This window comes from Mixophyes fleayi, chromosome 2, assembly GCF_038048845.1.
Source record: "Mixophyes fleayi isolate aMixFle1 chromosome 2, aMixFle1.hap1, whole genome shotgun sequence".
Classification (NCBI taxonomy): Eukaryota; Metazoa; Chordata; class Amphibia; order Anura; family Limnodynastidae; genus Mixophyes; species Mixophyes fleayi.
In genome coordinates this window covers 74,205,930-74,230,287 of record NC_134403.1, presented here as the reverse complement: position 1 = coordinate 74,230,287, position 24,358 = coordinate 74,205,930, and the positions used below count along the sequence as shown (strand labels likewise).

Genomic DNA, 24,358 nt, shown 5'->3' with positions numbered 1-24,358 from the left:
TCTGTTAGCAAGTTTTGTAGAAGTCGTTTGTTGGAATATCAAATTCAAGTTGTAGATTTTCAAAACAGAGCATAATCTAATCCTGAATTGTGAAATGCGAACCAGCTCATTTATACCTCCATTTGTTGTGGAATTATTTTGTAATTCCTGGTTTGAATTGAGGATTAAACCATAAAGGCGTGTTGGGCAATTGGTGAGGAACTAAAATGATTACATTTATCCAAAGTTTTAAAAAGTGGGAAACCATTGGCATTAATGAAACTGTTGTTGGTGTATGTTTATTTGATTTATGTGTGTTGGGTAAATATTTTTTTTTATATAATCCCACCTCTTGTCATTAGGTGGTAAATACCAAGACATGATTTGCGCAAGCTTTGCAGCCTCTATTTTTTTTTTTTTAAGAGAGGACCTCCAAGCCTCCGCTTGTTGTAGGTCGTCTGCATTGTAAGTTTCATTGTAGTTTTTATCCTATCTCATATAAATTGGTCACCTATAGATTTATGAGAATTGTGATAAACCTTAATAGGTAGGGTTTGAAATAGGTAGAGAAAGCGTGGGAGAAAGTTAATTTTCATTACATTCATCTTTAGGATGTCAATTTAGACAGATCCTTATTTAGTGGTAAAGAGTGGATAGTTAGCCTCATATGGGAATGTATAGTCCTTAGCTAAGTAGAGCCAGTGACCATGGTGGAAATGTAGAAGTTGCGATTCAAAAAATGTGATGGGAATATAAATGAATGAAATTTTATAGTTTTACAGTGCAGGCAGTTGGAGAAATGGTTTTATGGCATACCACTGTATACACCCCGCACTGGGGAGATTTCTAAATATCTTATTTTGGATTGTCTGTATTGGAAGTTGTAGTTATAAGGGGACGACTTCTGATTTCTGGTTATTCATCTTGTATAGGTGGACAGTTCCTGGAATAAATTAGGAAACTTAAATTTTGTGTTAGTGAGGGTGAGAAATAAGTCATTATCAAATAACAATATTCTATAGGATGCAACTCCAATATTTAATTTTAAGATTCATTCCGATTTCAGCAGCAATAGGTTTAATATTGAGAGTAAAAATCAGGGAGAGGACGTCCTGTTTGATTCTATTTTGATATGAACTAATGAAGATGACTAAACTAGTATGTTTTGGGTTGATAACGATTGGCAGAAGCAAGTTTAGGCAGTTAGCTATGGCTTTGGCATAATTTTTGACTAACTTACAAATGGGTCTTTTCCAGGTTTCAAACCAATTTTTGGCTTTAGTAGATGGTACTGGAAATGGATCCCCATTCGGGATTTTATTGTAGTTTGGTTAATTGTAGGACGAGTGTGACTGATCTGCTCATCAGTCATTAGTATATCTAATGACTGATGAGCAGATGAAAAAGGATGAGCTTTTGGCTTTGTGTGACGAAAGAGGAATTGTTGTCGCAGGAATCGAGAGTAACTAATTCAAGCACTTCTGGAGGCTGATCAGAAACCAAAAGCTGGAGAAGGCAGTGAAAAAAACCTCTCTGCTTCAGGAAAGCAGTCAGCACTGGACATTACCACAAATACCTCTGTTTAACCAAGTGAGGAGTCTATCCTGGACAGTTACCTTCACACTGCTCTCAAACAGCTGAAAGATGCAGACTCAGCAACATCAATGCGGGTGATCCAGCAACTCCAAGAGGAAGCAGAACGCCGAGCAGACCGGGAGGATGCCGAACGCCACACTGCTGCAGACAGGGAGGCTGCCGCTGTAGAGCGTTGAGCCGAACGTAAACACCAGCTGGAACTAGCCAGCCTCAACAGCCAGTCAGCAGAAAGCGGCCCGGGTAGGAAAAAACCCAGGCACGACCAATTTCCCGTGTTGGAAAAGGACGGCGACCGTGATACGTTCCTTAAGGGATTTGAAAGGATTTGCCGAGTTTGAAATGGACCCCAGTGAGTGAGCCAGCTATTTAACTCCTGGGGCTAGATTTACTAACAGGCGTGCTGGTAAAACCGCCGATTATTGGCGAGTTTGCCGGCGGTTTAGCCATCGCCGGATTTACTAACGGTAAAACCGCCGTCCAAACGGCCAAAAATGACTTTTTCCTAAACCACCACTTTAGAAATCGCCATGACGATTTGAACAATGTTGAACATACAAACAGCCGGATTTACTATTGAGGGGTTTGTCAAACCGCCGGAAAAGCGCCATGCAAACGACCAAAAAAAAAGAGCTGCTTGTGAGCGGAAAGATTGCTCAAACAGCATGCTGTTTGAGCTATTTTGCCATTCAGAGCATAAGAGAAAGCACCATTTCATGTCCAATGATTGCTCCATTAGGATTGTATATGGGAAATGGGCAAAGTGTAATATAATTTCAGGGTAGTTTTAAATAAATTTTTTCCCCATTTTTGATTGCATCTTATTTTCTGAAACCAACATAATTTTACATATTAGAGACCGTCTCATTGCAAACTACTTTACATGTAAGTGCATACTAGTAAAAACATTTATTGCTATAAAATGTTTATGATGTGAGAGCAATGGATTATTTTTATTTTTTTATTAGAGTTTGGAACCTTGAAACAGAGGATAGTGTGTACTCATGTGGTAAATTTGAAAGTCACTGGTAAGTTACAGTCAGATGTCAATGTGTAATTGGAATTAGTGCATTGTTTTTGGTAAGCAGTATACTCTTGTTTAATTGGCAGAAAAGACTGATAGCATTGAAATTTAACCGCATTTATTACAGTACAAAGCATAAACTGAAAATTTACATTGCATACACATGCATAAAAATATATAAACAGAAACCACAAGCATTAGGCTACCTACGCCTTTTGGCAGGTACATCTGCACCTCTGGAGACACTCTCTCCTCTCCCTCGGCCACCCCTGGTGCGAGCACCTCTCCTTGGAGGAGTACTCTGGACTGATCTATTAGGTGTGCTAGCGGTACTGGTTGTGGCAGATGAGATTGGTGCCGGGAAACGGGACATTATTTCATGATGAATTTGCCCTGCCATCCGATTTACATTAGCATTCATCTCCCTTACAGTTGAGTGTAATGCCTCCACAGCACCAGTCATTTGGACCATCGTAATATTAGATTGCTCAATAGATGTAGCAATTCTATTTAACGCAGCAGGTATCTGGCTATTACTGCGGTGTGCACGCCTCAAATGCCCCACAATATGCGACATATGCCCTGTTTGTGTGTCCATGAACTGGGATTGGAGTAGTTGGAATTTTGCAATGGATTGGGCCATTTCTCTCCCTGTATCCAATGTAGGAGATGCAGGTTGCTGCTCTTCGGTGTGTTCTGCAGGCCCAGTTGATTGATCCTGGAGGGTAGACACAGGGGCATCAACAACTTGGAGGGTGATTACTCTATCATCCTCTGTGTGCGGTGACATTTCCAAGGACTCCCGCTGAGCTGCATGATATGAAGACGGACCTGTGTTTGAAAAATCACGGTAAGTATATAGGATATGATATGTGTGTATATTGCGTTCTGGACACTGGATAGAAAAGATTAATCTTTTTCAACTACAGATTGTTTAACAATGTTTGCATTCCTGATTACTTGTCCTATGCAACCTGCTTAAGGATGCAATTTTTTTCTTTACCATAAACATTCTCGTTTGGACTATGTTTTGGTGAGAGGGATAGAAAAGCAAATTGTTTGTATACACAAATATGATGGTGCTGGCAGCAAAATGCTGCAAGACAGTGCTTTTGGGTAAGCTATTACTATTTTAGTTCTCCCTCTGTGTAGTACATGATGTTTTCATTGCAAACCATATTAAAATCAAGATATATAACAGGTACACCAACATTTGCACATAAAAACATCTAACTCCATTGTTTTTCCCCAAACAGAGTACACGCACCTGCTTGTTCTTCAGGGGCAGAATCCCTCACAGAAGGTGGAGGAGTAGACCTTGGACTCGGAGTGGAGTCTCTTACAGGCGAATCTGGATGTATTAGAAAAAGCATACAATGTATTTGCAGCAACAATCATTTTAAATATAAACAGTATATTTGAAAAATGTGTTTGGAAAAAACAAATACATTTTTAAAAAAGTAATGTGTACTTGCAATACTGTTAGAGTAAAAAAATGCAAATAACTCACCAACTGGTTGGCCAAACGAGGGTGCATCTGTATCCTGCACATTGACCCTCTCTACAATCTCCCAGGGCAGTATCTGCCGCAGCTCCTCCTCATAAGTGGTGTATTCCACACAAAGTGGGGGTCCACCACCTGTTTGTCTTGCAGCCTTCCTTTCATCAGCCAATTTCTCCTTAAGTCTCCTCTTAATATCTGAAAATCTTTTGCGGCAGGGAGCCACTGACCGCTTTAATGGCCCCATCGCGTTCACGGCCTCACATATTTGGCCCCATAATTGATGACGGCGCCTGAGCGGAGTACGGGCTGCAAGGTTCCCTAATATTATTTTGTAGCAGGGAACTATATTGTGCACCAGCACACAATTTTCGTCATGAGAATATCTCACATTCCACCCTGACTTGGTCTTCCTGCCCTGTCCTATCTCCTCTAATCCTTCCTCATCTTCCCTCTGTCCCCTCCAGCTCCATCTCCCTCTCCTCAGCCCCCCTCCTATCTCTGGCCATAATCACAAGGAATACACAAAAACAAGAAACACTGAAGAACTGACAAACACAAAGGACAAACTAGACTAACTACAGAAACACTCACAATACACTCACACACAAGTAACAGAGACAAAGTACTAGACAAATACAATACATTCAGAAAATAAAGGCACAAGACTGTAAAAGAACACAAGACTACTCACACTCCAATCAGAAATCGCTGCACAAGACCCCTCAAAACCAACTCACAACAATCCACAATCCTCCAAGCTCCTATCTCTTTTCTCCTCAAAACCCTATCAAAGAAAACGTGGCAGGCCAGTGCTTTATATAGGGCTTGTGATGTCAAATCTCCTGACATTGAAAGTAGCCAATAGTAAAAGGCCATGATACAGGTGTATTTTTCAAAAAACCCGCCATCACACGAAACCGCCATCATTTAAAGCAAAAGCACCATGTTCCATTCAAAGCCGGCGGCGGCTTGGAGCATTACATCCCGCCGTGACATCGCCGGTGGCTTCAACTTGAAGCTGAAACTCGCCCATTCGTAAATCCGGCTGTTTGACATGCAAACCTGCCGGAAAAACGCGTTGATGCATGGCGGATCAAACACGCCGCCAAACACGCCCGTTAGTAAATCTAGCCCCTGGACTGAGAGGGAAAGCTTTGGTTCCCTTACCTGTATTGTTTGTTCCCAATTGTAAAGCGCTACGGAATCTGCTGGAGCTATATAAATGTTGATGATGAAGTGTTTGCAGACCTTCCCCAGGAACTGAATGTCGATTGTCGCAATTAAGAAAGCTTTGTTACTTCGGTTCAACATAACTCCTGAGGCGTACAGACAGAAGTTTCAAAACTCAAGGCGCAGTCCCTCTCATACCTATGCCGGACTGTTATAGCAATTATCATCCATGATTCACTAATGGATTGAGGGATTGCAGGTACTGGACTATGATAAGATAAAGGGTCTTATTCTCCAGGAGCAATTCCTCACACTGTGCCCAGCTGGGGTGAGGGAATGGGATGTAGATCGTGACCCTAAAACAACACAAGCGGTTGCTAGCCTGGCCGACAAGTACACAGTTACGAAGAAGAGTTGGAGAGCGTCAGGGCAAAATACGTGGAAAGAGAGGCAACCTGGAGCATCACCCCTAGTTCCCCGTCAAACCCACCAATTGTTGCTGCACCTTTTGGGGGGGGGGGGGGAGCGGGGGGTAGGACCTGTTTTAGCAACTGGTCACAGGTGTTTTACATGTGATTAAGTGGGGCACATCAGTGTCAATTGCCCCAAAAAAGAAGAAGACAACTTCTCCTGTGGGGGGCACGTCTAGAAAGCCAGTGCTGGCCGTCCTGTGTGCAGGAGAACCCCAAGAACGCCCCAGAGACAATCTGCAAGTGGTTTATGTAGGACACCAAGTCGCACTTGGGTTGTTCGACTCTGGCACAGACCTGACTCTTCTACATCCAGCACTAGTGAGCCCAGAGAACATTACTCCCAGGAAGACTATTGCTGTGCGAGGAGTGGGGGGGGGGGGGCTACATTCTACAGTTACTCTAGCCACAGTGTACCTAGATTAGGAATCTGACCGAGGAATACAAGGCATTGGGGTACTAGATAATCTGCCTGCTACGGTACTGTTGGAGACTGATTTGGGAAGGATGCACGCTGCTTAAATAAATGAAAGTGATGTTATTTCTGATGCACTGGTGCAAATTAACCTTAATCTTTCCCAGGTGAACTCTGCTGACCAGCATAACATAAGTGAAAAAATATGTAATGAAATTTCATGTGCTGCTGAAAATGCTCATGCAGATTTGCAGGTACCTGTGATGCAGAGGGAGGACTTATGTGCCAATGTGTTTGATGATAATGCTCTTGTTGCCGAGACTAACACTTTAAGGGACATATTCAATTGTCTGCGGGATTGCCAAAAATCCCGCGGTCTGCACAGGATCGCAGAAAAACCGTTAATACGGTCATTTACTCGCTGGATTTCAGCTTTCAGCTCAGGGAGCTGCGAGCTGAAATCCAGCGAGAGATTACCGTATTAACGGTAATAGTTTTTCCCGCGCTCGAACCCGCGGACAATTGAATACCCCCCTAAATATCCTGGGTTGTGAATATAATCAGGGCAAAATGTGTGAAGTTGTGTCTACATGTGATATCATGTCTGCTAATGTTTTGGGTAGTCAGAAATCGATTTACATGTGCCCAGTTCTGAAGGTGACCCAAAGTGTGAAAATCTATCCAATGTTTTAGCAGTAGTGACCCAGAGAGCAGCACAGATGAGCTGTGCATTAACCCCTGAAAGAATGGAGGGATGTTTACTAGAAACTTAACCCCCTTCCACCCACCACCCTCACTGTAGAAGCTGCATATTCAGACAGTGATTTGAATGAACAACCTCATGCTGTGTGCAACACAGACAATCTCGGAACTGACACTTTTAAAACAGAACAAATCACTGATCCCAGTTTATCGACAGTAAGGAGGAGGGTCAGTCCGGCCTGTTTGGAAAGTAAGGAAAATAGATTTTATGGGGGAAAATGGCGTTTTGTACAGAGAAAAATGTCACGAGTATGCATCCAGATGCAATTGCTGACAGGCAACTAGTTGTACCTCAAACTTATAGGGAAGGGTTGCTGAAAGCAGCCCATGACATACCCCTAGCAGGACATTTGTTTGTTGCCAGAACTAAAGCTTGTTCGGTACATAATATTTACTGGCCTGGCATGTTGACTGACATAGCCAAGTACTGCCATTCATGCCATGTGTGCCAGGTTGTTGGGAAATCTGGTGATGTGGAGAGGGCCCCTCTCATTCCCCTGCCCGTCATATCAGAATCCTTTGAACTGGTTGCTGTGGATATTGTGGGTCCCCTAGTCATTCCCAGTAGCTCAGGGAAAGAGTGCATTCTGACTGTAGTGGACTATGCCACTAGGTACCTAGAAGCAGTAGCTCTTTCCTCCATTCGCTCAAAGTAACAGATGCCCTTATAACTAATTCTTGAGGGTGGGGTTCCCAAAATAAATGTTTACTGATCAAGCTACAAAGTTCATGTCTAACCTCATGCAGTCTCTGTAAAAAGATGCAGCTGAATGATTTAATTACTTCCCCGTATCACCCGCAGGCCAACGGGCTGTGCGAACGTCTTAATGGCACCCTAAAACACATGCTTAGGACTTTTGTGGAGTCGCAGGGAAGAGACTGGGAGAGGATTCTGCCGCACTTCCTCTTTGCATACTGCGAGGTACTGCAGGAATCCAGGAGCAAAAGGTTCTCGCCCACTGCAGTGAAGAGCATTCTGACTCTCAGCTAGAGCAGCTAGCTGACATGCTACGGCCCTATCAGTCCCATTTTACTGGGAAACCTGGAAAAAAAACACTTGGTCACACATCATGTAAACACAGGCAACCAGACCCCCCTTAGACAGCCAGCATATTGTACTTCCCTAGAAGTGCTAGAAGCAATGAAAATGGAAATAGACAAGATGTTGCAGCAAGGGGCAATTCAAAAGTCTCATAGTTTTTGGGCTACCCCAGTGGTACTGATTCCAAAGAAATGTGGGGGCACCTGATTCTGTGTAGACTATAGGAGGTTGAATGACGCCAGTGTTTGATGCTTATCCTATGCCTAGGATAGATGAACTACTAGATCAGCTTGCCCAGGCACGCTACATCACTATCATGGATCTCAGTAGAGGGTACTGGCAGATCCCATTGTCACCCGAGGTACGTGAGTGCTCCGCATTTATCACCCCGGTTGGGCTGTTTGAGTTTTTGGTCATGCACTTTGGAATGAAAAATGCCCCTGCGTCCTTCCAGTGCCTGGTCAATGACCTGCTAGAGGGCCTGGAGGGACATGCAATCAAGCCAGAGAAGTGCCAACTTGCCATGCACGAAATGCAGTACTTGGGGCACCGTGTAGAGGGAGGTACCCTCCACCCAGAGCCAGGCAAGGTAGAAACTATCACGGCGTGGCCGATCCCCTACCACAAAAAAGCAGGTCATGTCTTTCTAACGTACAGCTGGGTATTATCGAAAGTTCAAGCCCCATTATAGCACCCTAGCCAAACCTCTGACTGACTTAACAAAAAAGAAATTACCACAGATGGTTAGTTGGACAGAGGATTGTGAGAATGCATTTAAAGGTCTGAAATCTGCTCTGGCCCAGTCCCTTGTGCTACAGGCCCCAGATTTCGAACAGAGATTTATAGTACAAACCGACGCATCTAACTATGGACTAGGAGCTGTCCTAAGCCAGGTGACAGCGCAGGGGGAGGAGCTCCCTATAATTTTCCTAAGTAGAAAACTACTCCCCCGAGAGGTGGCTTATGCTACCATTAAACGATAGTGCCTAGCTATCATACAGGCACTTCAAAAGCTACAGCCCTACTTGTATGGATGGGATTTCACCATTATTACAGACCATAATCCCCTAGACTGGCTAAATAGAGTTTCTAGGGATGATGGAAAGCTTTTAGGATGGCGTTTAATTTTGCAGCAATATAACTTCATCATTCAGCTTTGGAAGGGCGCAGAACATGAAAACGCAGATGGCCTCTCGCGCCAAGGGGCTGAAGTGGTGAGTGGGCAGGAGAGACAGTAACAGGTCACAGTTCTCTGTGCCCTAGGTTTAGGGGGAGGTGTGATGATTAAGTAGTATACCTAATGACTGATTGTTATTTTCTGTTGAATTCATGTATGACAATGTGAATATTTTATGTAACCTGGTAATGCAATCTCAACGTGTGCTTTGCTAGATGACATGAGTTTGAACTTATGCAAGTGTCATTAATCTGTTGAAAATAGCCAGTCCAGGGAGAGAACTGAGGAGTTTAAAGCACCAAAGTTGTAAACCATCTAGCCAAGCAGAACATGCAAAGGTGGAAAATCAGGTACTGTAAACAATCCAGCGCTCAGGACATCCCTAGCTCAATTCGAAAGCCCTGTGACATTTGGGAGATCAATCTGTCCTTATTGACAGCTAAACTCCAAAGGAGGAGGGTGAGAGCTATGTGGAAAAAGGATTAAAATCATCTGACTTAGACAATAACTTGTGCATTTTCATGAGTGGATCTATCAAGACTGAAATGTACCATTTTTCTCAATTGTGTTCCCTCACACACCAGGGGGAAAATGCATCATACTCCGATTTGTACAAGTCGCCGGAAATCAGCGAGTTAACAGCTAAAATTTAAAGCAGCGCTGACTTGTAAAGGGAAACTTCCCTTTACAAGGCAGCACCGCTCTAAATTTTAGCTGTCAACTCGCCGATTTCCGGCGACTTGTACAAATCGGAGTATGATACTAGTTAAGACCTGGGGGTAAATGTAAGTAGTGGCTGATTTTATTTCCTATTGTATTTTCTGATACATCTTTGTGCAATTTATTGTATGTCTAGTTATTAATTTTTTTTAACTAAGCCTTGGAGCCATTTTTCAGATTATCGTATATACGCGAGTATAAGCCGACCCGAATATAAGCCGAGGCACCCAATTTTACCACAAAAAATTGGGAAAACTTATTGACTCGAGTATAAGCCTAGGTTGGGAAATGCAGCAGCTACTGGTAAATTTCTTTAATAAAAAAAACTTGTCAGCTGACCCACTGCCACTCTGTTTGCAGGATAGACTGTTATAATAGACCATAATGCTAAATCAATCGCTAACACTAACATCAAATAACACTAACACTTTTTAAGACACTGTGGTACACTATTCAGAAGAGCATAAAACTCAAACTTCAGGACAAGTCAGGCAGAGTAAACAAATACTTAGACTACCAATTTATAGGAAATAAAACTGTAACCTTCATGATCTGCACTTGTACAGAAATGTTCTAGAGCTCCATACGAGACTGCTTATAAACAATGGACTTCAGCACTACTGAACAAAATGCAGATGCTGCATGAAAATTCATACCGACGACACTGGCTGAAATGAAGAAGGCATGTGGGGAAGTGTATGTGCCTTATGTCGCAGGTCCCCATGAAGACATGTGGCTATTATCGAGAGAGAGATCTTTCACTTACCTCCGCAGTGGAAAGCATGTGTGTTCCACAGACAGGAAGTTCGTCATTTGGAACGCAAGTGGAACGCACATGCGTTCCACTGCGGGAGTTAAGCTGTTGACTCGTGTATAAGCCGTATAAGCCGAGGGGGGGCTTTTTCAGCATAAAAAATGTGCTGAAAAAGTCGGGTTATACACGAGTATATACGGTAAATAAATTTAATCTACTGTGTTCTCCATGATTCTTTGTGAACTTACGAAGGCAAGGGAGGCTCATTCTACATGTGTATATGATTTAAGTGTGAAACATTTATAAGTGGTTCTGGTGAACGTAAGGACACCCTAATAAATCCTCTGTGGTGGCAGAAAAGGTGTATTCATTGTCAAGTGACTAAGGTGACTCCAGTCACGGCAAGCTGTTTAGATTGCTGCATCTGGGCGTTTGTCACAATGATGGTTTTGTGTTTTAAAAGCAATATTTAGTTCTTCCGTTATGTTTGTCTACAAAATCAGTGAGTCCACATATAACTTGGGAAGATGGCAACTGTCCAGTTATGTCTGTCTTTGTTGTGACTTGTTAAGGTGACCTTAGATAGGGAAAGTTAGAATGTAGAATGATCCCCTCCCTTTAGGATGTAAGCTCTTATGAGCAGGGCCCTTCTCCTTCCTGTCTCTCTACCTTCTCTTCTGCTCCAACTTCAATATTTTTGCTTTTCCTGGAGCTTCTGAAGTCTTGGTACTTCTTGTTTATTGTTCTGTACTGTTATTCCCCGTACTGTCCAATCTTTGTACTCTGTGCGGTGCTGCGGAAACCTTGTGGCGCCTTATAAATAAATAATAATAATAATCCAGAGTAGCTTTTAAAAGTATATTTGACCCGGTTGACGAAATAGGTTACCTTTATTAACTTGGGTTTTAAGTATAGCATGCAAAATTCTGACTGAGCCAGCAATTTTTCTTTGTTTTCTCTAATAATGTAAGATTTAATTCTCCTTTAGATTCAATGAGTCAGTTATGATTCTTATGAGTGTTGTTTTATGGTCTTTATCTTACGTGTCTGATTTTAAGGCATTATTACTTGATTGAGTTGTTCTTTTTTACGATGATATGCATAGCTAATGAACTTCCCATATTGTCGCCTTATGTGTTTTGAATGTAGTTGCCATGAGAACACCTGAGATGGAGTTGTTCTTAAAGTAATCTTAGTTAAGATTAACGAAGTGAAAGAATCAGAAATGGTTGCAATAAACTTAGGTATTTTTAAGAGGTTTTCATTGATGATTGGCAAGGGACCTCACCAAGCTCTATATTTAATTGACAGTCTGAAAATCATATCATCCCTGGAGTATGAAAGGTTGGGTTTGGAATAAAATGTGCAATTTTTTGTTGGATATTTAATTCTACAATGAAAAATAAGCCAGATTCTTTCACCATTCTGTACAACTTTAGAACCTGGATAAGGTGATTGGTGAATTTTTGTAGTGGGCCATTGTATTGTCTATCAAAGTATTTAAGTCTTCACCTAGGTTAACAAAACTTTTTCTCAAGTTATACATCTAATCAAAGAGATGAGAGAAGAGAGGCATTGGGTGTGCACATTTATTAAAGCTAGTTCAAATTGCCCAAAGAGAATTATGGCTCTTCCTTTTGTCTTTGCTTTGTTGCTGATAAACATAGCTACACTGATATGTAATTATACATGTCTTGACTAGCAAATTGATTTTGATCGTAATCAATGAAGGCAGTAAGTGCGGTGGGATGATGGGGAAGATACTATTTGACACTCTAAGTTATCATAGCCATCCAATTTTAAGACACCACAAAACTCTGCAGCACAGGACAGTCAGTTACAATAATACAAAATACAATCGCACATTAAAAGAGAACAAGTACAGACAAGGTTGATAAATGAGGTAGTCATGAAACAAAGGATAGAGAGGGTCCTGCTCATGAGAGCTGAGAGTATAGGGAGACGGCTTATTCTGGTGATCAATCCTTCTGGAATGGTCATCTGCTACAAAGTGTGATGAGGGGTTTTCAATTGAAATAGGTTTAATCCAAAGTCTATGATTAGAGTCAATATTATTTGATACCATGTTATGTAAGCACCGGAGAATCCTTTGTTTAGGCGTTAATGTTTTTTTTTTAATCAAAGTTTAGTGTTTTCCCCCCAGTTTTGACACTCCAACCGAGATGGCTTCCCTCTCCAGCCTCCCATGGATCCAGTGCTCTGGCAACAGACCACCTAGTCACCATATTCCAAAGATGTCTGTCTGTAGTCTCTGCAGTGCGACTTACCTGTGCTATCTCAGAAATTGCCAGGAGTGTGGTCCCATTCACCTTTAGGCATGTTGCATGAATAGGTGAAGCTGTAAAAACATTATCTAAAACCTGTTTATAACAATTTTCCGCAACAGTGTTGTGTTCCTACAATACATTCTGTGTCACTGTGAATTAACTCATCTAGTCCTCCAGGGGAGAGACCTGCAACTTGTAGCATACCAGTGGATTACATGATTTTAGGTACAATTCTCAGGTGGGAAAATTACAGAAAACAACCGTTAGGTCAGTTGTTATTTTAAATTTGGGTGCAGTGAACAGATAGTGAGTGTCACTCTGACTGACCATAATGTTAGTAGAGACACATCCTAGGAAGCAGGTCTGGATTACACTGTGCGTCTGTCCTCACGGTTACCCAAAAGAGCAGGCTAGGCCCTCTCTTTTCAGATTGGTGTTTCACAACACTATGTCTCAGACACTCTTAGGCTGGGACCACACTACAGTGTTTTCAGCCGATTATCGTGCCAGTCAAGCCATAAACCACCGTTCGGCCTAATATCGCATTAGTGTGTACGCTGCAATGATGGACGATTATTGTTACAAACTACATCGTATCGCTTCATTTGATTTTTAAAAAGAACTAAAAATGTTGTTCAACAATGGAACTATGTTGTTCCAATTCTGCACTGTGTATGCACTAATGACCAGCCGTGTCAATAAATCTCTATGGAGTGTGCAGAGCCCCAAACTTTTTAGCTGATGGTTATGACAGGTGAAGAGCACAGATCTGAAGGTAAATAGTGTAAATGTGTTTAGTGTGTACACATGAAACGGCATGCTGATCGGGACTTTTTATTTTTTAATCGTTGGTAAAGTCATTGAGGATATCACATCAGAAAAAATTTGGTATAGTGTGCACCAAGCCCTAATCAGTGGCGATCAGGCCCACCCAGAACACTTATGGATAGCTCTGGCCAATCACCAATTAGTGGCTGTCTTATTCGTGAACGGCTAGTGCAATTCACCAGAGTGCCAAGGTCACTCTAGTAATTATTATTAGAACGTTCAGTGTTCTCTCCAGCACCTTTTATTTGCCACCCGGCTCTTGGAGCCCAACAACAGAGGACTACTGTAATAGAATAAACCATTGTTTCTCCTATTAGAAGAATCACTATGTGAGCACTACATCCAGGAGTGTGTATTAAACCAATGGCCACCAGTCCTGGTTAGCGTGGTAGGCAATAACCACCAACATTTTTCAATATTATTACAAAGTTTTACACTGTCCCCACTCGGTTACTTCTTAATGCCACCTGGCTGGAAAAAGTTTCTGGGAAACACACAGACGTTCTAAAAACAGCATTGCAAGGAAGCAATGTCCAGGGAGTACTGTGTCGCCACCGGAAATCTGCATTGTAACGAGACCAAAAATTTGGACATTTGCTTTGTAAAACCAAGATTTTCGGTCTGCATAATCACCATATATTTGGCAGTGTGCACTGTACAGCCACCAATAGATTTGGCCTTAATTTTATTATGGTCCCTAAAATGTATTTTTGCGTTGTATATCAGTTACTAGAAGGCTCTCTCTATTGTGCATTGTATAAGAGCCACTAGAAAGCTTTTTGTATTATATACTACTTACTATTTATAATATAGTACATTAGAAACTGTACAAAGAATGGCTACTAAAATGGTGCATGGCTTACAGCATTAAACTTACCTGGAAAAACTAAAAGATGTTAATATGTATAGTTTAGAGCAGAGAAGGAAAAGGCAGGACACAACAGAAACTTTTAAATATATCAAAGATTTTAACAAAGTACAGGAGGGAAACATTCTTCAAAGGAAGAGAAGTATTAGAACACGAGGACATGCACTGAAACTGGTGGGTAATAGGTTGTGAAAATTTGAGGAAAAACTACTTCACAGAAAAAAAAAAGTGAAATAGAGGGGGTAGAGGCTAGTATAGTTGAGCAATTTAAAAATGCTTGGGATTGACAAAGATATCCTTGCACAGTATAAAGGTTGTAATAGGGGTTGAGGATACCGTAGATTAAAAAGTGAGCAGACTAGACGGGCCAAGTAGTTCTTATCTGCCGTCAAATTCTATGTTTCTATATATTAGTCTCTCTCACTAAGCAATATGTATATCAGCTACAAAGAATACACCCTGAAAATTTCAGCCCTGATTGCAAGGTTTCCCTGTCTACCAGCAGTCAGCAGAGGCAAGGTTTATTGTCAGCTGATGGAGTTCTTGGCCAGAAACTAAGAAAGTGGAAAACAGTTTAAGAATAATTTATTCAGAATCCATTCTGTAGGTACTGGACATTGCTGGCTCCTATTGAAAGACAGGTTGGATATTAAAACCCACACATCAATCTCTGTAATACTTATTCTTTATTGTCCCTACATGTCATTACAGCAACTGTTGCACGCCAGTTTCTTGTGTGAAATATATGATCCACCCCATTAACATTCACAACTCTTATTCCAGATGCACACAGATTAACAAAAACCTGTACTTAAATATCCTTGCAATTGTTTTGCTGTTATTGACAAGGGAAAGAGAGATTTAAGCAGATGCACTAGTGCCCTCATATACACTCATGAAGGAGAAAATGGAACTAATTAAAACTTAACTTTTATTAGCTGTGTAGATCAGCAAAATATAAAAGTATATATACCATAAAACAAATATGTGCTATTAAAATTCGCTGGATGCGCCAGAGGTCCTAAATATAATAGGGTTAATAAGCCCATATGCTGTGGATCTCAAGTGGATAAATGATTGTCCTAAAGTAAATGCTTCATAAACCACCTCTGGTATATGGATAATGCAAAGGACTAATCTCAAAATAAGCAAGTAGATTCACCTAGCAAGCCTGATAATCTACAGGACATTTCACGCTGGTATCTAACAGTGTCTTGCTAACTATCTAGCATATGCTCCATCTAACTTTGGATCTACTTAGAGCAATATGGCTTAAATATAAATCCCTCAAATTAACAGGCAAATAGAGGCATCCAGTGAAACGCCGACGCACGTTTCGCTGTGTGTGCTTAGTCGTGGCAAGCCGGGGACTGTTCTGACAGCTCTTAAATACTGTCACTGTGGGACTTTGTCAAATGACATGTGATGTCTCCTTCCAATCAAATGGAGCTCAGTGTAATTGATAGTGCACATAGCCAATCCAAGAGCTAGAACCAAAACAAATGACCTAAAAGATCTATCTCCAATCACACGAAGGTCTGTGTTGTTGCTAGAACGATTAAATCAATCAGAGGTCATTCAGATACACGAAAAAAAGTTTCTTTTTAAGGCTCCCTATTGGTTTATGGTAATCATGACAACCGTCATGTAAACAGACAGATTACAATTCTATGACAATACCGAATGAGACCAAACGGAACTCATATTTAATTCCCATGCGAACCGCTAAGTATATATGTTCCATACTCATGAATATTAAATCATGATATCTTAATGTTAAAAATTGAAACAATCTCTCGCATTGATCATATACCACAAGTCTTGGCACATTGGTAGGTAAGTATGGTGAAAAAATAATAATGGAACCCATTTTGGATGCCTTCAGTGGAGGGGAAATAAATGCAGGGGTATAATACCTCCCCATTATTTAAATTGGTAGTATTTAACAATAACTCCCATACTCCACTGTGATGAAAATATTGATAAAGTTACTAATAAACAAGGATACAAAATCCATTACCGATGATACACAATAAAAGTCATAAATATCTTTACTGAATTTTCTGTGTCTGTATAACCTAGAGGATACAAAATAGACAGAGAATTGCACAGTATAAATAAATATTAGGGACTCATAATTCAGGATTATAACGGAACTCCTAGGATTAACTTCTAAAAATGAATCCCTTTATTTTGGAGTCAATACGATAATGGTTATTATAATCGTTGTTATAACAGGTATTGATATTTTTTCAATCCATGTGGAGTGAAATTACTTAAGAAGCCAATATTGGTTTAAATTCTGATAACTGAATAAAGTGATTACTGTGGAGTTTTTTCTCCCCTATTAAGTGCTATAAAGTGAAAGGTTTAAGGACACTAGGAACATTTCTTAGTATCAAAAAAGTGATAAAAATAAATGAAAATAACCATTTATTAGAATTAAACTCATAATTGGTGAAAAATTAAATGGAAAAAAAAAAAGTGAGAAAAGAATAAATTTTCTTTTATGTGGTGACAGTTAAATATAAAAAGTCTGTTTTTTCAAGTTAGCAGTTGCTACCATAATAGCTTATAATTAATAGTATATATAATATAATCCAGGGAACTAATCCCATAGATTAACCGGCTATAATGAGATCTCTAGCTAAATCTTCAAATTGGTCCCAGTTACTGCTCATGAAATTGATGTCATTATTCAGTGCAATAACTCATAGGAAAATTGTATAATTATTTTTATCATTTAATCCTTTAGTATGTATCGTACCCATAAGGAAAATCATCTTTGCTTCCTGTCTGAGTAATGGCTGTTTCATATCGCCTCCTCTAGTTCCAAGATTAATTTTTTCCATTCCAAACGGTGTTAAACATTTGGGGTCATTATTATGTACCTTTAAGAAATGTCGCGCCACTGATGTTAAAGTTATTATTTTTTTGGTGTCTTGTCTGGCATTCCGAATATTACTGATATGTTCTAGTAGACAATGTTTAAAAGGTCTACTGGTCATACCAATATACCTTAACTCGCAGGGGCAAGATAATGATGCAGAACAGTTGCATGTACGGTATAGGACTGGCTGATTTGTAGAAAGTAACTCAGGGCAACAGCAGACAATCACTAACACGGCAACAATTCAGATAGGAGTGATGATGAGATACAACTCGCGAATCCACAATTGGTAACTCATTGAAACTGCAAGGAATACTAAGAGAACATCAGAACATAATGGTAATAACGGAAATAGAACTAGCTAGTCCGAGAATGGTTACTCAAAGCATAGTAGGTGAATCACTGATACAGCGGTAGTTCAGACAAAGGTTGTGGTGAAGTAGAACTTAGCTAATCCGTAGATAATAACTCAGAACATAGCAATAGAATCACTGACACAGTGGCAGTTCAAACAGAAGCAATATTAACATAGAACTTAGCTGATCCGTAGGTGATGATTTAGAGCAACAGGTGAGTTACTGGTAAAGCGACAGTTCAACATAAATATGTAGCGAAGAAATAGAACTTAGCTGATCCGTGAATGGCGATTCAGAATAGTAGATGAGTTACTGGCATAGTGGTAGTTCAAATGTAGAAACAGCAGAGACATTGAACTAGCTGATCTGTAGATGGTGATTCCGAGCAGCGGTGAGGAGCACAGGTGCAACAAGCAGTTCATTAGCAACAGTTCAATATGTGGAAGTAACGGAGGAATAGAACTTAGCTGATCCGTGCATGGTGAGTCAAAGTAACGAGTGCGTTGTTTATACAGCGGCAGTCCCAATGAAGAGGTAATGGTGGTATTGAGCTAGCTGAACGGGAGATGGTGATTCCGAGCAGCAGTGATGAGTCACATGTGCAACAGGTAGTTCACAAACGGCAGTAGCAGCGAGGAGTATAGCTGATTCCAGACGTGCAAGCATGCAACAGGTGAATCAGACCAAAGGAAGCCAAATCCTACTGAGAGTGAGTAACTCGAAGAACAGGCAAAGGACAGGAAACCATGAGAGATTTAAATAGTGCTCCAAAATGCTTAGAGCCAATGGGAACAGGTAGGAGGTCATAAGCAAAAGTAAAAGGTAGCACATGCGCAGAACCAAATACAAATGATGAATGAAGTTAGTAGCTATGATCACCGCTTACAAGAGGAAGGTAACAGCGCCGGTACCTGTCTATGGGACAGGCGTGTGACACATTGGTTGTTGAAAAGTACTAATGAATCTAATAATTGTACTGTCAGATCTTTTGCGTTGTTGTGGGAGGATCAAAGAATCACTTGTCACACCTCTAGTTTCTCTATACGCTTTATTTTATAGCCATCAAATTATGGCTATAACCTCTTCTTAATAACCTTTTACGTAGTAATTCATTAGCTCTTTTATAAAAAAAATAGCTAGATCTCCACAATTCCTTCTTGTGCAGAGGAATTCCCCTTTGGGGATACTTCTGATTGTTGATGTAAAATGAGAACTTGAGGCATGAAGAATGCTATTAGTTGCAGTTTCCCTTCTTTAAATATCAGTGGATAATTCTTTTTGGTCTGTCACAAAAATAGTTAAATCCAGAAATGTAACTTTCTCCGAGTTGATATCAGAAGTGAGTTTAAGATTTAACTGATTGTTATTCAAATGATTAATAAATTCTACCAGAATTTCTCTATCTCCTTCCCAGATAAGGAATATATCATCAATAAATCATAGCCATATTATGACATAATGAGTGTACTTTTCATTTTCCACAGTGAATACTAGCTCTCTATCCCACCACCCCATATAGAGGTTGGCATAGGTGGGGGCACAGGTAGCTGTGCCCCTCACCTGTAGGAAGAATTTATCATCAAATGTGAAGAAATTTCTTGTTAGAACAAATTCTAACAATTGTAGTACAAAATTATTGTGATCGCTCCTCACTTTTGTCTCCAAGAAATGTCTGGCAGCAACGAGACCTTTATTATGCTCAATGCTAGTATATAAGGCCTCGACATCGCATGTGCATAGCCAGGTATTTTCATGTATGGTTATGTTCTGTATTTTACTAAGTACATCTAAAGTGTTGCGTACATACGAAGGCAGAGAAGATACAAATTCTCTCAGGTAAGTATCCACATAGATACTAGCTTTTTCTGTGAGCTTGCAACGACTAAGCACACACAGCGAAACGCGCGTCGCATTTTGCTGGATGCCTCTATTTGCCTGTTAATTTGAGGGATTTATATTTAAGCTATATTGCTCTAGGTAGATCCATAGTTAGATGGAGCATATGCTAGATAGTTAGCAAGACACTATTAGATACCAGCGTGAAGTGTCCTGTAGATTATCAGGCTTGCTAGGTGAATCTACTTGCTTATTTTGAGATAAGTCCTTTGCATTATCCATATACCAGAGGTGGTTTATGAAGCATTTACTTTAGGACAATCATTTATCCACTTGAGATCCACAGCATATAGGCTTATTAACCCTATTATATATAGGACCTCTGGCGCATCCAGCGAATTTTAATAGCACATGTTTGTTTTATGGTATATATACTTTTATATTTTGCTGATCTACACAGCTAATAAAAGTTAAGTTTTAATTAGTTCTGTTTTCTCCTTCATGAGTGTATATGAGGGTACTAGTGCATCTGCTTAAATATCTCTTTCCCTTGTCAATAACATTATACTTTAGTGAATAGGTTGCACCCTGTTATTAACAATGTCAGGTATTTACCTGTATAATAGGAACTAGTGGGTTATTGCTCTCCATCACTTGTGCGATAGGTATAGGTTCTCTCTTCCCCTATTCTATACTCCTTTAGTTATTTACTATCAATTGTTTTGCTGTGTATGGCACCCGGTAGGAAGGAGTGAAGGCTATTATAGACTTAGCAAATGCCAGGTAACACGGGTCCCCTGGTTTTCTGTTTATAAATATTATCGCAGATTTGTAAGGTGCCACAGTGCTCTGCAGCGTTGTACAGTAGGGAAAACAAGACATACATGAAACAAGGACATACAAGGCAGACAAAATAAATGCAGACATGAAAACAAAGGTTATGGAGGACCCTGCTCATTAGAGAGCTTACATTCTAAATTGAAGATGGCACAATTGAAACAAGAGGAGAGAGTGTGGCTTAGAGTGTAGATTGGTACAGCCGTCAGGGTGTATTAGTGTGAATAGTATTATCAGGAATAAGGTAAGCTTTAAAAAAAAACGAGATGGGTTTTTAGAGAACATCTAAAGATTTGAAGATTTTGGCCATGGTAAAGCCTGATTGGGTGTGGTAAGGAATTACATAAGTGGGGAGCAGCACGGGAGATGTCTTGTAGATGGGAGCGAGAGGTGGTTACCAGTAGAGATGCTCACTGACCCCCGTGTTTTGGATCTGGATTACCGTCATGTTTTGGTTTTGCCAAACCGCCCTTGCGTGTTTTGGTTTTGTTTTGCTATTTTTGAAAAAATACTATTTTTTTGGTCTAAAATAACCTAATTTAGTGCTCCACCAGTTTCTTGGATAAGTGAGGTAATTCTAAAGCTAATAAATTATGAAAAAACAGTTTAATCCCAGGTAGGCCGTCCTTAATTCTAACACTTGCCTGTAAATTATACAGGCAAACCTAGTTGTCTTCCCCATCCATCTTTGATTATTGGCAATGTAGCCATCGTCTTTGTGTGTATATTACACCCTCCATTTGTAGTTGAATAGAAAAAAAAGCAGCATGCATAGACTGTAGAATTAGAAAGTAAAAATAAATGGACCAAGGTAGTTTGGTGGCTATCTATGCCCCCCTGCCCTCCACTTGTAGATAAATAGAAAAAGAGCAGCCTGCATAGACTGTAGAATTAGAAAGTAAATATAAATGGACCAAGGTAGTTTGGTGGCTATCTATGCCCCCCCTGCCCTCCACTTGTAGTTGAATAGAAAAAGAGCAGCCTGCATAGACTGTAGAATTAGAAAGTAAAAATAAATGGACCAAGGTAGTTTGGTATCTGTCTGCATCAGACCCCCTCTCCACTAGGAGTAAAATAGAAAACTATTCAGCCGTTATAGAGTCTAGAATATAAATAGAAATTGAGAAAGGCAATTCGGTATCTGTCTGCATCATAATCATCAACATCATTAGTGCCCTCGTCGCCTACACAAATCTCCCCCTCATCCTCTTCTAATTCCAAAGTGGCATCCTCAATTGGTGTATCACCGGCTACACTCACACTGTTCAGGCACACATCAGCACAACTGCTGAAAGGGTCCCTCTTTATGTGTACACTAACAGAATGCTCACGATTAGACATCCCACTGTTGGATGGACTCTCCACAGGGATTGGTGTCATTTCTGATTCAGAGCAAACATTATCCTCTACTGCCTTACAGTTATCTTGCAGGTCGGCTTTGACGCGTAACAGTAGTTGTGCACCACTTGTAGGCTCGATAACATTTTTGGATCTGTCACTAATATACAAAGGTGAAGGCCTCATTCTCTCTTTGCCACTGCGTGTGTAGAATGGCATGTTGGAAAAAAAATTTTTTATCGGCACTTAACTTTTCCTCAGTTACACTTCTTTTTCGCTTCAACGCGGTAAAAACATTTTTGGTGTGTGTTTTTTTTGACTGATTTCAAAAGACTATGTAGTTTGACATCGCCTTTCCCAGATGACGTACTGGGAACACTACCATCAGGACTGGTGACAGAACCTGGTTGCTCATTCTGCTCATATGTGGACTGCTTTGAATCCATTATGAGCCCAAAGCACTTGTAGTGCTACAAATTGTTTTAGATACTGCTGACAAATATGACTTTTGACAGCCAGAAATATTAATGCAAAAGAATGGGGGACACCCCAAAAGCACTTGGAGTGCCAGAAACTTGACAAAAAAAAAAACCCTCCTCTATCCTCCTCTTACTGCTGTAACAACTGGTATTAAGATTACAATGGTATTGCATACAAACAATAATGTGTCCAAATACTGATCTGTCCCTGCGCTGATCTAGCCAGTGTGACCTAACCCTGCTCTCTCCCTCTGTCAAATGGCAATGGATTGCTGTGGAGGCTGGTATTTATGCTTTTCAAATCTCGCGTGAACCGAGCTCAGAAATACGAATACGTCACGATGACGTTTTGCCTCGATTTCGAATCCGAAAGGGCGGGAGAGTACTGAGCGTGCTCGGCTGGATACTCAGATAGGCTAGATTCGGATCTCGGGGAACCGAGCCCTCCCATCTCTAGTTACCAGAGATCTAAGAGGGTGGGAAAGTATTTTGATATAAGATTTGAGATGTAAGGAGGATTGGTGTTGTTGAATACTTTATAGGTAAGGGTGAGTAATTTGAATTGGATTCTGGAGGACACAGGGAGCCAGTGTAGGGATTTGCAAAGTGGTGAAGCATATGTGGAGCAGTGAGAGAGGAAGATCAGTCTTGCAGCAGCATTTAGTTGTTATTAACAGTGAGTGAGATTTTAGGGGAGGTGGTAATTCTAGCAGGAGGGAAGCTAATAAGCTCTGTTTTGGTTATGTTGAGCTTTAGGTAGCATTGGGACATTCATGTGGAGATAGTTTAAAGTTTGTTACATGAGAGAGTACAAAAGGTTATGATAGTTTATAAATGATAGAAACACAATGCACATTCTTGAATAAGTGATAAAACAGTTCACATTACAACATATTAAATTTTTTATGCCATTTTGGTTCCACTTTCTGCCAAAGTTTGGCCATCACATAGTCATGACAGTTGTATTGTGTGTTTCTATGAGCCAATACAGCAACTAGTCACTGATTTTGAGACTAATGGCGAACATATGCAAACTACAGAAACTAGTTGAATACAATTATAGTTTATCACATCCATTATCAAATAAAATACAGCGCCGAAACAGATTTGCACAACACAGGACTCTCCAGCTCCTGTGGGACTACAGGGTCCAGCATACCCAGATAGCAGGACACGTTAGTCCTTATAGTTACACACCCTATCATCGGCTTACCACAAAGTTGTGACATGTCCTTCTGTTTCCCTGTATTATCCATGCGCAATTACAAAGCCGGTGTGGCTCCGCCCGCGCCCTCCTCCGTTGCCCTGGGGTAAAATGTCGGCTCCTGCCTGTGACGTCGCCGCGTCGAACGTGTTATCATGGCGCCGACCGATGACCCCTACCTGCCGGAAGCATTCTATGAGGTGGTGTTTCTCCTGTGTCCCTTCCTCAGTGTGTCCGGGCCCCGCTCTCTGTGGTGATAGGATGCTTCTGTGTGGAGGTGAGAGCCGGGGAGCGTGTGATCAAGAGCTGGCTACCTTCCGCACTCTGCCGGGTAATGTGGAGTCGCCCAGCTCGGGGTGGCGGGAAGATGGGGGAGGGGAATGGCTTGAAGACTCAGCAGTGACTTTTTGTCACAGCTGCTGTGGGCAAAGTGAAGGTTACATGGAGAGAGCCGCGGTGGCCCCATATGTACAGTCCTCCTTGTGCTGCGGGGATCAGCATGTATGGGGCTGGTAGGATCCGGCCTGGGTATAGGGGATGGGGACCAGCATCTTTCTCTTAGACTCTTAATGAACTTCTTATTATTGTTATTTCCGTCCTAGGTACACCATGGGGCTGTCTGTTGTTATGGCAACACTATAGCCTCTCGGTTACCTCCTATAGTTACCACAGGAATGTAACGATTCAACTCTGTTTTGGATTTCGTTCGTCATAATATAAACCATATGTAAATCGTATTTCCACCAATAGTCAGATAACTGAATCGCAATCATTTGTGCTGATCTACTTATGAGATATTCATTCATAAAATATCCTAATACAGT

General features: G+C 40.9%; 2 protein-coding genes across 3 annotated transcripts in view; one reads left to right on the top strand and one right to left on the bottom strand.

The window, feature by feature from the left end:
- LOC142141131 (ATP-dependent 6-phosphofructokinase, muscle type-like) overlaps nt 1–23,637 on the bottom strand; it is an 86,024-nt gene extending 62,387 nt beyond the window's left edge. The window contains exon 1 of the mRNA XM_075199280.1: nt 23,544–23,637. Coding sequence (XP_075055381.1) covers nt 23,544–23,586 — 43 coding nt within the window. The 5' untranslated portion in view covers nt 23,587–23,637. The remainder of the gene's footprint in view (nt 1–23,543) is intronic.
- Nucleotides 23,638–23,663: 26 nt separating this feature from the next.
- Nucleotides 23,664–24,358, top strand: part of SENP1 (SUMO specific peptidase 1) — a 30,861-nt gene continuing 30,166 nt past the window's right edge. The window contains exon 1 of one of the 2 annotated variants that reach the window (XM_075199285.1): nt 23,664–23,865. In XM_075199285.1, the coding sequence (XP_075055386.1) occupies nt 23,703–23,865 (163 nt within the window). In that variant the 5' untranslated portion in view covers nt 23,664–23,702. The remainder of the gene's footprint in view (nt 23,866–24,358) is intronic. The other variant, XM_075199286.1, reaches the window with a different exon arrangement.